This window comes from Mobula hypostoma, chromosome 5, assembly GCF_963921235.1.
Source record: "Mobula hypostoma chromosome 5, sMobHyp1.1, whole genome shotgun sequence".
Taxonomy (NCBI): Eukaryota; Metazoa; Chordata; class Chondrichthyes; order Myliobatiformes; family Myliobatidae; genus Mobula; species Mobula hypostoma.
This window is the reverse complement of record NC_086101.1, coordinates 157,921,363-157,937,273: the sequence shown is the minus strand read 5'-3', so window position 1 is coordinate 157,937,273 and position 15,911 is coordinate 157,921,363. Positions and strand designations below refer to the sequence as shown.

The 15,911-nt window shown below is 39.4% G+C and overlaps 1 protein-coding gene across 4 annotated transcripts in view; it reads left to right on the top strand.

Moving 5' to 3' along the window:
* gak (cyclin G associated kinase) overlaps positions 1-15,911 on the top strand; it is a 136,832-nt gene that overhangs the window by 82,225 nt on the left and 38,696 nt on the right. For all 4 annotated transcript variants that reach the window (XM_063049208.1, XM_063049210.1, XM_063049209.1 and 1 more), the window contains exons 16-20: positions 1,743-1,937; positions 2,821-2,938; positions 3,992-4,071; positions 9,523-9,716; positions 13,288-13,443. In XM_063049208.1, coding sequence (XP_062905278.1) covers positions 1,743-1,937; positions 2,821-2,938; positions 3,992-4,071; positions 9,523-9,716; positions 13,288-13,443 — 743 coding nt within the window. The remainder of the gene's footprint in view (positions 1-1,742; positions 1,938-2,820; positions 2,939-3,991; positions 4,072-9,522; positions 9,717-13,287; positions 13,444-15,911) is intronic.

Below are 15,911 nucleotides of genomic sequence, written 5' to 3'. Positions count from 1 at the left end.
TCGCAAATATTTCTATTATTGTAAGCTTGCCACTGTATGGCTCATTAGTATTTTACTGTATTTCAAAACACATAACATCACCTGGTATTGGAACTGTTTCATAATAGGTTAAAATAGCCAAACACTCTTTCTAGAAATAAAAAGTCATAGAATCATGGTTGTACAGTTGGAAGCAGGCCCTTAGTCTAAACTTATCCATGCCAACCAAGGAGCCTTCTTTCGTTGGCCCCATTTGCCTCCATTTGGCCCATGTCCCTCTAAATCTTTTATATCAATGTACTTGACTGAAAACCTTTTAAACATTACAGCTTTCTCTGGCTGCTCCATTTACCCATCATCTCTGTATGAAAAACTTCCTTCCCAGGTCCCTTGTGCACATCTTCCATCTTGTCTTAAACTATGCTGTCTAGCTTTAGACTCCCCTACCCTGGGAAAATGACTGACTGTCCACTCTATCTCTACCCCTCTGGATTTTATAAACCTTTATAAGGTCACCCTTCAACCTCCTATACTACAGTCTTAAACCGCCCTGTCTTTCCTGAAAACTTAAGCCCTCCATTCTGGCAACATTCTTTTGAATCTTTTCTGCAATTTTTTCAGTTTAATCATATCTTTTCCTTAGCTGGGTGACTAGAATTCAGTGCAATATTCCAGGCACAGTGTAACAATCATCTTGTAAAGTGTAACATAATGTCCTAACTTTTCTACTCAATACCTCATCTGATAAAGGCAAGGATGCCATATAACTTCTTAACTACTTTGACTACCTGAACTTTGTCACCACTTCCAGGAAGCAATGTACTTCTATCTCTTGGTCTTTATGTTCTGCAGCAGTTCCCCATGACCCCTTCACTTACTCTGCAAGTCTTGCCCTGTTTTAACTTCCTGAAATGCGTCACTTTGCACTTGTCCCAGTTAAATTCCATCGGATATTTTGCTCCCTTCATCAGTTGATCTAGATCTTGTTTATGAGGTAGGTAGACAGTTGCATGACAGATCCAGAGAATGAAAGAGATATGGAAAATAAATCAGCATGCTCAAATGACAGAGCGGACTCGATGGGCTGAGTGACCTAATGCTGTCCTGATGTCTTGCCGTCTTTACACTGCAGATTGGTTAGATACGGAAACCTGTGTGAACAGGTCCTATCTGAGTCCCACTTCAGCTCTGCAGACAAAAAAAAACTAGAGAAGTATGGAATCAACTATGCTGTGTATAATAAAAAGTTTACAGATAAACTTGCGGCTATTACGAAGATATAAGCAAGTTCAAAGAAAGCTAAAACTTCACATAAAAGCATAATAAAAGCAATAATCTGGGCCCAATCCAATAGAACCTTAAAAAAAATGAGAGACTATAGACTTAATATTGTAATGCCTGAAAGCATTGAGGAAGGAATGTAGGGAGAGCTGGTATAATTAAATTGTATCTGATTCAATGAGATTTGGAATGAAAATATAAAAAGTAATGTAGGAAATCAGAGAATTCTGGTTGTGAAGCAGTCTCACTTCACATCTAGTTCTAAAAAGGAAACAAATCCTCGTGTTATATTGAACAATCTTTTAATTTCAGTAACAATTATTGTTACAAGCAATGGGAAAACTCAGTGAAAACTGAAGTTCCAGTATTTCATTCTGCAACCAAGTGGGTAAAGAACTCTACCTGCAGTTTATTATCATGTCTACATGTGTATTTTACCACACAGTTTTTCAATGCCTGTCTCCTTCCTTCTGTGCTTATAGATACGTGGAATACATGTGTGATATGATGGCTGAAGAGCCTATAATTCCACATAACAAATCTATCCTGATCAAGTCGATTGTGATGACACCGGTTCCTTTATTTAATAAACAGCGTAATGCTTGTCGACCATTCTGTGAGATATATGTTGGTGATGATCGTGTGATGACGACTTCTGAAGAGTATGATAAACTGAGGTAAGTGCAGACCAGCCGGCCGGTGGTGTAGTGATATCCGCACTGGATTTTGAGGTGAGTGGTCCTGGGTTCGAATTCAGCTGGCTTCTTGCACGCTGTCCATCCGTGTTGGGTTGAGCTAACAACTCGGCCTTATTTAAAAAAAACAGAAATGCTAAAGAAATGGCAAGGTTGCCCTGATGCGCCACAAGGTATGGAAAAGAACAACAACAAATACAGATTAGTTGTGTTATTCAGTATCCACAACTCTTTTTCAGTACAGTTGATATGAATACTGGAATTAACAAATTCATTCAATTATAATTTGCCTGTTGTAGTGTCACATGTATTCCTTATGCCCTCATCTAGTCTTGTTAGGAAGGGTCAAAGTTCAAACACAGGCAATTATTTGAGCTCGGTGCCTTTCATTTCACACCTGATCCTGCTCGTTAGCCTTTGATTTCCTTCTCCCCTCATCCTTTTCTTTTGTGTATTAGCTTGGGGTGATTCATAAGTTTATATGTTATAAATATAAGTTGCTGTGTTGAATCAAATTAAAGCCTCTGGGCTATTCATTGGCAGCATTATATCAGCTGAAAGGAGAAAGACTGGCATGGGTATGCTAGTATCTCCTGTTAGCTCTGGATGGGAAGAGTTTGGGTTTAGCTGTGTTCACACCATGGAGGAGCATACTACAGATTCTGTATATCCTAATTTTAGTTGTCACAGCTGGACAATGCAGCCTGTGTCATTAATGTAATTGTAATGAGGCAATGGATTTTCCAAACTGGAAAATAAAAGATGATATCACAAGCTTTGCAACTAAATGATTTTTAAGATTACTACTTAAATTTCCGCTTAATATATTGTGGATGAGGAATTACCTAGAATTTGTTTCTTACAGGGAATTCAAAGTGGAAGATGGCAAGGCAGTAATACCGCTGAGTTTAAGTATCCAAGGCGATGTCCTTATTGTGATCTTTCATGCCAGATCAACACTTGGAGGAAGACTGCAAGCAAAGGTAGAGAATGAGCTTTGTAATAATTGTGGGAACCTGATGCACTCTGTAATGTTGATGCATTGGAAGAAGAGATGAGTAGGTAAGAATTCATTAGCGGGTTTGTTTTTACAGTGGATCATGGCTTTGTGTTGACACAAAGCTGGGTGGCAGTTTGAAATGTGCGGAGCAGATGCAGTTTAATGTGGATAAATGTGAGGTTATCCACTTTGGTGGCAAGAACAGGAAGGCAGATTACTATTTGCAGGTACAGCAGGCAGTGAAGAAAGCTGTTGGGCTTCATAACAAGGGGAGTTGAGTATAGGAGCAAAGAGGTCCTTCTGCAGTTGTACAGGGCCCTGGTGAGACCACACCTGGAGTACAGTTTTGGTCTCCAAATTTGAGGCAGGACATCCTTGCTATTGAGGGAGTGCAGCGGAGGTTCACAAAGTTAATTCCTGGGATAGCGGGACTGTCATATTTTGAAAGATTGGAGCGACTGGGCTTGTATACATTGGAATTTAGAAGGATGAGAGGGGATCTGATTAAAACATATAAGATTATTAAGGGATTGGACATGCTAAAGGCAGGAAACATGTTCCCGATGTTGGGGGAGTCCAGAACCAGGGGCCACAATTTGAGAATAAGGGGTAGGTCATTTAGAACGGAGTTGAGGAAAAACTTTTTCACCCAGAGAGTTGTGGATCTGTGGGATGCACCGCCTCAGAAGGCAGTGGAGGCCAATTCTATGGATGCTTTCAAGAAAAAGTTCGATAGAGCTCTTAATGATAGCGGGGTCAAGGTATATGGGGAGAAGGCAGGAACTGGATACTGATTGTGGATGATCAACCGTGATCACAGTGAATGGCGGTGCTGGCTCAAAGGGCCGAATGGCTTACTCCTGTTGTTTATTGTGTTCCCAGCAAGAAGTGTTTTTGTAGCACAGCATTACATTAATTTCAATTAATGTTCTAAAAAGTGTATATTGTCCATAATGGACAAGAAAATCCAAATCATGCTTGTGAGAGATTAAGTGATTGCATGACATCTGCAAATTGGTTGGCCATTTTGTTTCAGATGACTTCAATGAAGATGTTCCAGATTCAATTCCACACTGGATTTGTGCCCAGAAATGCTACCTTGGTCAAATTTGCAAAGTAAGTCTTTTTAAGTTTGTTTACCTGCATAAGAAATTTCTAGTAGTGAAGTTGCTGATCTTTGCATCAGTCTAGTGCCACTTGAGGATTTGTAGAAAATTATCCTGATGCAGGGTTCACTTATAAAAGCTGTCTGTGTCACAGTCGTGCACTTGCCATTGACTGTACATAATAGGTGTAGTTCTTTGTATTTAATCCATCTGGGAAGGCATCCTGTTATTTAAAGTGTCAAAGAGATTTTAGTTTTTTCAGTCAGTTGGTGAACTTTCAGTCATGACATTAGGTCATGATAAACTTCATTTCCCACTGCTGTCTGTAAGGAGTTTGTATGATTTCCCTGTGATCATGTGGATTTGCTCTGAGTGTTCCGGCTTCTTTCCACATTCCAAAGGCTTAGGGTTAGAAGGTTGTGGGCATGCCATGCTGGTGCCATTTGCAGGCTGCCCCCAGCACATCCTCAGTATGTGTTAGTTGTTGACACAAATGACACACCGCTTTATGTTTTGATGTACATGTGTCAAGTAGAGGTGATCTTTATCTTTGTTTGAAGCTACAGAAAATATATGCTTTGGTCGAAGGTGGTGAACTATGCTTCAGTTATATTGAAATGCACTGTCCATTTTATTTCACAGTTAAGTTTATCTTTAAAAATCCATGTGAGGCCCAAAGCTTTTCAACAACTACAATTAAAATTACCCAGGAATTATCTTAACATTTTTAGATTTAGAAACGCATGGGCTTTCAGTATTGGATTCGTACACAAAATTTAAACTTGGTTGGGTTTGCTTTGTTGATACTTTTAATATAAGCAGAATCAAAGGAGATCCAAATAAAAAAACAAGAGAGATCTGCATTGCTCGAAATCCAAACAACACACACAAAATGCTGGAGGAACTCAGCAGGCCTGGTACCATCAATGGATAAGAGTACAGTCGACCTTATGGGCCGAGACCCTTTAGCAGAATTGGAGGAAAAAAGATGAGGAGTAGAGTTAAAAAGAATCATAGGAGCTTCGATTTAATGAAATCTAACAAAGTTCCATCCAACAGATGAGCAGGTGTTCATGGAAATAGGTATTTAGCAGTCCACAAGGTTAGTAAGGTATTAATATTTTGCCAGCAGAATAAAATATTTCAAAATAAAACCAATACAACGAAGTATCAGATAGTTTTTGTACAGACTCTGTAAATTTAAGAGTGAACTGCAGAAGTTGGGGCTGTAGTTTTGTAATTGTTCTTCACCTAGTTATTTTGTTAGCCGAGTAAGCCTACTTATAATGATTTGTTTCAATATTTAAGAATACCTTAAATAATATCAGCAAATGGTTGAATACTCAGTGTGCGAAGTGAAGTTATGGAAAATGAAAAATGGAGTAAACGGTTGATTTTAATATGAAGTTATGTATAGATCTTTGGGACTTATTTGAAAAAGGACATAGAATATGTTGGCATTACTTAAGCATCAGAGATTAGAGAAGTCCGTTACAATTTATATCTGTGGATTTATGGTATTGTGTCCAACTATTTCACATTTTCATTTCAGCTTTGGGACCAAACGGTGAGATAGATTTGTGGCAAAATAAAGGAAATGGCTAAGGAAGAAATGTAATGACCTGTGACTCAATACCTTGAATGGTGCTATCAGTCTCCGCAGGCAGAATACTTCACTAAAATCCCTTGCTGAATTTGGCATCTTCCAATTCACTGATGATGCCACTGTTGTCAGATGATCAGAAAGCATACAGGAGCAAGATAGATGGGCTGGGCTGGTTGAGTTTTGTTGCAACACTGGCCTTGCACTCAAAATCAGCAAAACCAAAGAACGCATACCAGAAATCATTGAGGAGTTGGTGGTGGAAAGGGTGAATAGCTTCAAGTTCATGGGCTTCAACTTGTCAGAGGATCTATCCTTGGCCCAACACATTCCTGCAGTTATGAAGGAGGCACGCCAGTGGCTCTACCTCATTGTGAATTTGAGGAGGTTTAGTATGTCGCCAAAGATGTTGCAAGTTTCTGTAGATGTGCAGTGTAGAGTTTTCTGCTGGTTGCATCATAGCCTGGTATGGAGCCTCCGAGGTATAGGATTGGAAGAAGCTGCAGAAGGTTATGGAGTCAGTCAGCTCTATCACAGGCACAACCCTCCTCAGCATCGAGGACATCTTCAGGAAGCAGTGTCTGAAGAAGATGGCATCCATTATCAAGCACCTTCACCATCCTGGACATGCCCTCTTCTCACTACTTCCAAAAGGGAAGAGGTACATTTCTGAACGGTCCATGAATATATTATTTTTTTGCATTATTTATTTATTTTTATAGTTGATTGAATTTTATGTCTGCATCATACTGATTCTACAAAACACCAGGTTTCACTTTAGTCAGTGATGCTAAATCTGATTCTGAGCCTGAGAATGTGGAGAACCTACAATAAGCTTTGTGTATGTTGATAAAGAAACTGATTTGATCTGAGACCTCCGTTGATACTTTTTCTGGTAATGGGCACTGAATGCAATCAATCATTCGGATATCTCTGGTGCATGAACTCCCTCACAGTGAAGTGAAAGGCAGCTGAAGGGGTTAGAGCAATAAACAAATAAGAGAAAATCTGCAGATGCTGGAAATCCAAGCAACACATACAAAATACTGGAGGAACTCAGCAGGCCAGGCAGCATCTATGGAAAAGGGTACAGTCGACGTTTCGGGCCAAGACCCTTCAGCAGGACTGGAGAAAAAAAAATGTCGAAGGGAAGATTTAAACTTTTTCAGGGTAAGCATCCCTGGAAGAGACTTTGCAGTGTAGTAATCCAACTACAAACAAGAGAAAATCTGCGGATGCTGGAAACCAAGCAACACACACATAGTGCTGGAGGAACTCAGCAGGCCAGGCAGCATCTATGGAAAATAGTACAGCTGATGTTTAGGGCTGAGACTTTTCAGCAGGACTGGAGAGAAAAAGGTTGAAGCAATAAACAGTCTGCTGGCTGGAGCAAATCAGCAGGTCGAGCTGCACTGTGGAAGGAAAGGAATTGAAAATGCTGCATTTTTTTGTTAGAAGAACTTAGTACGAATGTTATAAGACTGGGCGGTGCATTGGGGATTGGACATGGGGTATTAGGATTTTTGGAAGAAGTAGCAAGTGTTGATTTAGGGCCGAAATGGTGCCAAAATGATATACCAAATGATGGAAAATAATTCAGTGATTAAATCACTCCTATATTAAATCTGATCTAATGTGATACCTGGGCAGGTAGACTTGCACAACCACAGACTGTTGTTAATGGAGCCTCAGAGGAGTTTTATCATTAATGGTTAATTTCTCACCAGGGACCTGGTTTTAGATAACACTGCAAGCAGGTGTCTTAAAAAGTATTGACTTAACAAACAGTTGGAATTTAACAATGTCTCAGCACTTGTATGCAGTTGATGTCAGATGGTTAAACAACAGCAGAGACCCTGAGACAACTTAGAAAAGTACAGTACAGGAACAGGCCCTTTGGCCCATTTGGAGATCTTGAACTTTTAACACAACAATTTATGTTTCAGCTCTCGGACTTAAAAAAAAAGTGCAAGAGGAAAAAGTGCATTGGGCAAAGAAAATACGAAGTGGATTTCTCAGTGGTGCTGGGTGGCAGGGTCAAACTTGGTATTCAGTGTAACATCTTTCACACACTTGCAGACATCCCACCCTGCAAAAACTCATTTCAGGGAGGTAGCACCATCAATTTGCGGGAGACTTCCGGGAGAGGTGGGATGTCTGCAAAAGAGTAGCTCCTTAGCAGCTGGCCAGCTAGTTTAAATAACGTTAGTTATACTAATGAATGAATGACACCTGTTAAACTCACCTCAACGTGTCTTTTACATTTTAACCCTCCATGGGCAATAGAAAAGTCACTGTTGCAAACAGTGCAGTGAGCAACACTGTCATTATTTTGACCCCTATTAGGCAGGGGTACACTTTAGGGTAGTCTGGGGTGAAGTACGTTTTATATATTGTTTGGGAATACTCTGCCACTGACTTTTTTTGGAACACTCTCGCTCTTGCTCTCTCTCTGTCGCGCGCACGTGCGCTGTCTCGCTCATGGTCACTCTCACTCGCGCTTGCTTTCTCGCTCTCTCGCGCTTGCTTTCTTGCACTTGCTCTCTCTCTCGTGCTCTCGCTGTCGCGCTGTCTCTGGTGGTCGTGGTCTCACGCTTGCTTTCTCGCTCTTGGTCTCGCTCTCGCGCTTGCTTTCTCGCTCTCTGTCTCGTGCTTGCTTTCTCACTCTCTCGCGCTTTCTCGCTCTCTCGTCGCTTTCACTCGCGCTCGCTCTCTCGTGCTTGCTTTCTTGCTCTTGCGCTCGTGCTCTGGCGCGCGTTCTCTCACGCTCGCTCTCAAAAAAATCAATTTCTGGGACATTGTATATAATTTGTGGGCATCAGGGAGCCACTATTAATTTGCGGGAGACTCCCGGAAGTTCCGGGAGAGGTGGGATGTCTGCACTTGGCCACTCAGTATTTTATCAAATACATTTTTCTGAAATAAAGAAATTGGTCAATGTTCTGAACTACCAGCTGCTTTGTGGAAATGTAAGAAATTTAGCTCTTTGAGTGGTGATAAGTTTGTCCTTTTATTGTATTTCTTTGCTTTGAGGAAACAAATGCAGTAGAGGGTTACTGTAAAGTAATTCTTTTTTTTCTTGAAGCTTCCAAGTGAGTTGAAGTCCATTTTGAGATAATAACGCATACATGCTTACGCATGCAGATCAAATTTTAAGGGCTGAATGGTAAATCTAAGTTCTTTTTTCTTATTTATTTTGAAGATAAAATCAGCAGCAAACTGCAAAAATAAAATGGCAGGAAAACATTTACAGCCAAGAATTAACGGTGCAATCTCTCAAGCTGAATCATCCCTGCTACAGGAGTGAACAATTAAATCAAAACATTTGATAGATGATTCCATAATCTTTAATCAGATGAATTTGATCATATACTTTGGTTGTTGTTGATGGTCAGAGAAAGGACTTATTGCTGCTGCGTAGGTTTAAATGTTGACCTCAAGGAACAGAATTCTGAGGAGTCACTGCTGTCTAAAATAGCAGCTAAATGCAAAATTCACAGATTATGGCTACTCATCTATTTTAATATAATTTAGAAAATTGAAGGAAATTGGTGTTTTGTTGTAATTGAGCCTGTGTTAGAATATAAGCAATTCCCAAGCCCACAGTCCTTATTCTAAGGGGTACAACAGCATTTGTCACATGAAAATACCACCATCTACAGCTCACTCACTATCTCAACTCCTGTTCCTTCATAGCCTCTGCATTTAATCCTGGAATCTTCTTCCTAACAACTCTGTAGGTGCACATCAATTGGAAAAGTAGGTTTAATAAGCCAACCTCATGAAAGCACATTAGGAATAAGCTAACTCATGGGTTTGGTTTAGTTTTGAAATGGCTCTGACAATTCTGTGTTTCAGGTATGATCTTGATGCATGTGACATCCAGGAGAAATACCCAGATCTCTTCCAAGTAACTCTGGAAGTAGAGGTGGAGCCTCAAGAAAATTCCAGAAGTAACAATCCACCATGGGAAAACTTCATGACAAAGGGTCTCAATCCCAAAATCCTTTTCTCTAGTCGTGAAGAACAACAAGAGATGCTTTCTAAATTCGGTATGTTTAAGCACCAAATCTCGATTCAGACAATAGAAAATCTGCAGATGCTGGAATCTCAATCCAGGCTGTTTGTCTATGTAGCTAATGGCAAAAATGTGAGGAATGAATGAGGGATGGAAGATTTCTGGAATTCTATTATCTGGAAAATATAATATGAGAAAACAAGTGTGACAATTGCCTGGCATGCGACACCAAGAATACATACAAAAGCATGTCAAAATAGATGATAAAGGAGACAGGCAGGTAGATAAATACATATTGGAAATTAATGATACAGAGCAATTCAGAGTATTTCAAATAGAATTTAATAAAGCGATTGATTTAATTTGTAAATCTCCAGATCTCAGATTGTGTTTTTCCCTGAAGAGTGGTTATATATGTATTAACCTTTGCAAACAATGGGATACTTCTATGAGAATTCTTCATTTCTTTTTGTCCCTTTCGTCTTGATGGATAACCAACATATAACTCTGTGTAGTCATACACTGCTCTCACTTGACAGTGATTCTGAAAACGATAGCCATTATTATTTCATTTCTCAGGTTAAAAATGCTCATGTCTTAGATTTTGGATTTCATGGCTTCCTTCACTGACTGGAGGGAAAATAAGACTATTCAAGTTGATTCATGGTCCCTGGAGCAATTCCTTAACTCTTTTCCCAATCTCTGGAAGGTTAGTTTGCTAGCGGATAAAATTGTCTGAGAAATTGTCTGTTCGAGGGAGCAACTGGCAGCTGTAGCGCTGGTAAATTGAAACTAATACTGTACTTTGGATGTGTTGTGTGAGTATCCATCCTTTCCATTAGCAGTATTGTGTGAATACCCATTCTCGCCCCAGGAGTCAAGCTTGTATGTTCAAAATTAAAGCATTTGTCAAAGTAAATGCTTCTACTGACAGTCTCACTTCTCCTCTTTGGAAGACATGAGTATTCCCACCAGACAATATTAAACAACTGTGGATTTATTTTACCTAGCAAGAGAGAAGTTGACGCTGGATCTTCAGGAATTAATTAGCCCTTTGAAGTTAACTTAAAGTTTCAAAGTTCACTGGTATGAAATAAACTAAATCAGATATCCTTCTCTCAATCAAGTGAATAAAAATCCCACTACTTTTGCAGAAACAGTATATTTTATCTACTATTAGAAAGAACTGAGAGATAGGGAGCAGAAAAAAACATCAGTAGATCATGGATTAAATGTGGGTGGAATATTGTTAGCTGCAGTTCAAATCTAATTGTAACACAAAAAACATGATTCAGATTGTCAGGCATAGTGGTCTTTTGTTTGCATTCATATTAGAGATGCCAAACAGTCTCAGTGCTGTCAACAAAAGGGATATTGGTGCTTGGTAAGAGTAGTATGCTTTTTAATTCTTTCTGTGTAGGGAGGATTGAAGAAATTACATTTTAAGTTTTTCTGAGCGTTTAACTTGCATTGAGTGACGTTTAGCAAGTGTGAGGATGTACACAAACGTTCGATGGTGGGAGGGCTAGCAGATAGGTTTTTTTCTTTTAAAAATCGAGACCCACCGCTGCTCTCTGCCTTTACCCAGCCAATTTTGGATTCTGTTTACCAACTTACCTCAGATTTCCAAAGCTTCCTAAATTCTGCAACAGTTCGGTAAAGGAAAAGTGTAATATCTCAGAGTTTGATGAATGATTTGTAACAGTTGCAAAGACTTATACAAAGGAAGATGGGCAAATAAAGGGAAGAGAAGATAGTAGGTATAGTATAACATGGTGCAGTATAATGTGAAGATTTTTATTTTGTTTATGGAACACAAAATCAATGTCCATTAAATGGTGAAAAAATATTAAATCCCAGTGAGGACAGTGCTGTGGTGTTCTGAGTCATGAGATACAGAAAACAATCTCCAATATAGCACAGTTAAACAGCTCTGTTGCCCTTTGGTACAAGTCGATTGGAATAGAGATGTGGGGCTGTTTGCTGGGATTGTACAAGGATTCAGTGAAAAGTAATTTGGAGTGCTGAGTACAGATTCAGAACCTGCACTACAGTAGCATATTTATGCCTTCAAATCAGTGCATAGGTTCACCTGACTGATTCTTGGTCTTGGTCTGAGAGATTAAAGGTGTCAATATATTCTCATCAGAATTTAGAAAAAAATAGATGCTCTCATGGATACTTGCAACATTCTGAGAGGAAATGATAGTAACTGCCAAGTAGGAGCACCATCCTAGAATTTGAGACAGAGATGAAGAGAAATTTCATTTACAGAAGGTTGAAAATCCTGTGAAGACTGCGATGTTTACTTGTTGAGTATATTTATGACTGAGATTGATAGATATTTGGATGTGAAGAGGTGAGGGCTGCAGGAAGACAGAGGTGGAGTACAGGATTGGTCATCATGATTTTGAATGGCAGAGCAAGAAGGAACAGGTGGACGTGTGGCTCGCCCATTTAATTTCTTTGGTTTTTATAGAATCCACTATCATAAGGATGAAAGAAACCAATAAAGATGTACTATTCAAAGAGAATTGTCTGTAATTGAAGGGGAAGAACACATAGGGCTTTGGGGAATGAGCAAGAAAAGAAATTTCATTAAATGTTTGGCAGAGCATCATGGGCAAATTGCAGATCCGCTGTGTCACATGAATCTGATCACTGTAGTAGTCGAATTGTTTTGAAAGTTCAGTAGTGTGGCCTTGCTAAAGAATTTCAAGTGTTTTCTGGTCTCTTGCTCATTCATGCTGTGCTCTAGAGAGCATTAGAACTCATCTTTGCATTTATTCCACCTATCCCTGATGCATTAATCATATAACTTTTCACAATTTGTTTTAAACAAGAATTCTAGACCATGAAATGTGAGTTGCTATACATGTGCAAGGAAATTCTTCAGGTAGAGTGTAAAAAGTTTTGTGAGCACTATTCTAGCAGTGTTTCTTGGCACGATACAGAAATGCACTTTTCATGTTTCTTAGCAAGTCAAAACAATCGCATGGGGCTGGTAATCTTACTGCATTAGACATGTATTATACATCAAATTTGGTTAGTAAAGACATCTAGTTGGGATTTTGGTTCTGTATTCTACTGAATTTCACTGGAATGTTGTACACGGAAAGGAGAGGTGATAGAAGTATAGAAAAGTATGAGAGACATAGATCAAGTAGATAGTTAGAACCTTTTTTCCAGTTGGAAATGTCACGGACTAGAAAGCTTTGACTTAAGGTGAAGTGATAAAGCTTAAAGGAGATTTACGAGGGAAGTTTTATTTATATTGAGAGTGGATCATGCTGCCATGGAAGATGGTAAAATCAGATGCAATAATGTATAAGAGATTCAGGCACGTGTGAACAGGCAGAGAAAGGAGGGCTACGGATATGAACCTTGTGTAGGTATTTGGGAATAATTAGAATGACATCTGAAGGCTCAGTTCCTGTGCTGTACTTGTTCTACATTCTTTGTTTACTTTCATTATTCCGTATTTATTCTTAAGTAATGATGAAATGTGAGAATTATTTTGCTTTACCTAATATTTAAAAAATACTAAAATAGTTATAACTGCAGAGAATTCTGAGATTCATGAATATTTTTTCTGACTAATAAAGGAAAGCCTGAGTTGCCCAGACAGCCAGGATCAACAGCACAGTATGATGCAGAGACACCCAAATCCAACCATGCTTCGGAGAATACAAGTGAAGATGAGACTTCCCATCCAAACAGTGAGACCTCCAACAGCTTTTTTGAAACATTAAATTGGGAAGGTAAGTGATGGTTGATTTTGATGAATTGTTTAAATCTTGGCTAGACCAGTGAACGGTGATTTCACTTCATTAACAATATTTTAATACTTTTTCCACATGAGTTGTGACTTAAAACTATGAAAAGGAGGTTAGTGGAGTTACTAAAGAGCTTATTAAGAGCCAAGTTTCCTTGCTGTCAAATTCACAAAGTGTTATCTACTATTCTTGGTTAGTTTTACATCTTCATTATGAACATTAAGCTAGTCTTCTCTCAATCTCTGCTCTTAAGTAATTCCAGTTAGTTGGCTAACATAAAACCTATACTGTATGATTTTGCATATGTGAAATCAGATATACCTGTCAGTAACTTTGTGCTGCTACACAGAATCTTTGGTGGAAAAATTAAGGCAAGTACTTTGTGAAGAAATGATAAACTAATAAGGATTTAGAGTGTCTTAATATATCTGTAGAAGCATTTGGGGATTCTTCTTCACCTTGTCTGCTAGAGCAATCTCATGCCGCCTTTTCGCTCTCCTGATTTCTTTCTTAATTGTTTTGTTGCATTTCTTATACTCCTTAAGTACCTTATTTGCTCCTTCCTGCCTGTACCTGCTATACACCTTTTTTCTCAATATCTCTCGAAAACCCAGGTTCCCTAAACCTGTTATTCTTGCCTTTTAATCTCCCAGGAACATACAAGCTCTATACTCTCAATTTCACTTTTGAAGGTTTTCCATTTACCAGGTTCACCTTTGCCAGAAATCAAACTGTCTCAATCTATACCTGTCAGATCCTTTCTGATACCTTCAAAACTGGCCTTTCTCCAATTTTGAATCTCAACCTGAGGACCAGACATATCCTTATCCATAATTATCTTGAAACTAATGGCAATATGATCACTAGATGTGAAGTGCTCCCCTGCACAAGCTGTCACCTGCCATATCTCATTCCCTAATAGGAGATCTAGTATTGCACTCTCTCTAGTTGGGATCTCTAAGTACTGATTAGAGAAACTTTCCTGAACACATTTGATAAACTATCCCATCTTGTCCTTTTATAGTATGGGATATGTCGAAAGGTAAAATCATATCCGTGTGCTGCTTGCAATAGTCTGTGATCTCTACACATTTGCTCCTCTAATTCCACAGACTGTTAGGTGATCTATAATATAATCCCATTAATGTGGTCATCCCTTTCTTATTCCTCAGCTTCAGTAGACAAGCTCTCCAGACCATCCTGTCTGAACACTGGCATGATATTTTTGCTGACTAGTAATGCTACTGCACCCCTTTAATCCCTCCCACTCTATCACATGTAAAGCAAGGGTAAACTGGAACATTGAGCTGCCCTTGCCACTCCTGCAACCAGTCTCAGTAGTGGCTACAACGTCATAATTCCACATGCCGATCTATGCCCTAAGCTTGTGCGCCTTCCCTACAATGCTCCTTACATTGAAATATACACAACTCAGAACATTATTCCCACTATGCTCAACTGTTTACTTCCTGACTTTGTATATAGGCTTAACACAGCTTTCCCCACAATCTCTCCACTATCTGCTCAGGAGCTCTGGTTCTCACCCACCAGCAACTCCAGTTAAAAACCTCCCCCCCCCACCCCCCAATCCCCACACTCGGTGTAGCAGTTAGCAAACCTTCCTGCAAGGATATTAGTCCCCCTCCAATTCAGGTGCAAACCGTCCCTTCTGTACAGGTCTCATCTTCCTTGGAAGCGAGCCCAATGATCCAAAAATCTGAAGCCCTCCCTCTTGCACCATCTCCTTAGCAACATGTTACAGTGGCATGCAAAAGTTTGTGCACCCCGGTCAAAATTTCTGTTACTGTGAATAGTTAAGAGAGTAGAAGAAGAACTGATCTCCAAAAGTCATTAAGTTAAAGCTGAAACATTCTTTTCAACATTTTAAGCAAGATTAGTGTATTATTTTTGTTTTGTACAATTTTAAAGTGAAAAAAAGGAAAGGAGCACCATGCAAAAGTTTGGGTACCCCAAGAGATTTGAGTTCTCAGATAACTTTTACCAAGGTCTCAAACCTTAATTAGCTTGTTACGGTTATGGCTTGTTCACACTCATCGTTAGGAAAGGCCAGGTGATGCAAATTTCAAAGCTTTATAAATACCCTGACTCCTTAACCTTGTCCCAACAATCAGCAGCCATGGGCTCCTCTAAGCAGCTGCCTAGCACTCTGAAAATTAAAATAAATGATGCTCACAAAGCAGGAGAAGGCTATAAGAAGATAGCAAAGCGCTTTCAGGTAGCCGTTTCCTCAGTTCGTAATATAATTAAGAAATGGCAGTTAACAGGAATGGTGGAGGTCAAGTTGAGGTCTGGAAGACCAAGAAAACTTCGAGAGAACTGCTCGTAGAATTCCTAGAAAGGCAAATCAAAACCCCCGTTTGACTGCAGAAGGCCTTCAGGAAGATTTAGCAGAGTGGTGGTGCACTGTTCTACCGTACAGTGACATCTGCACA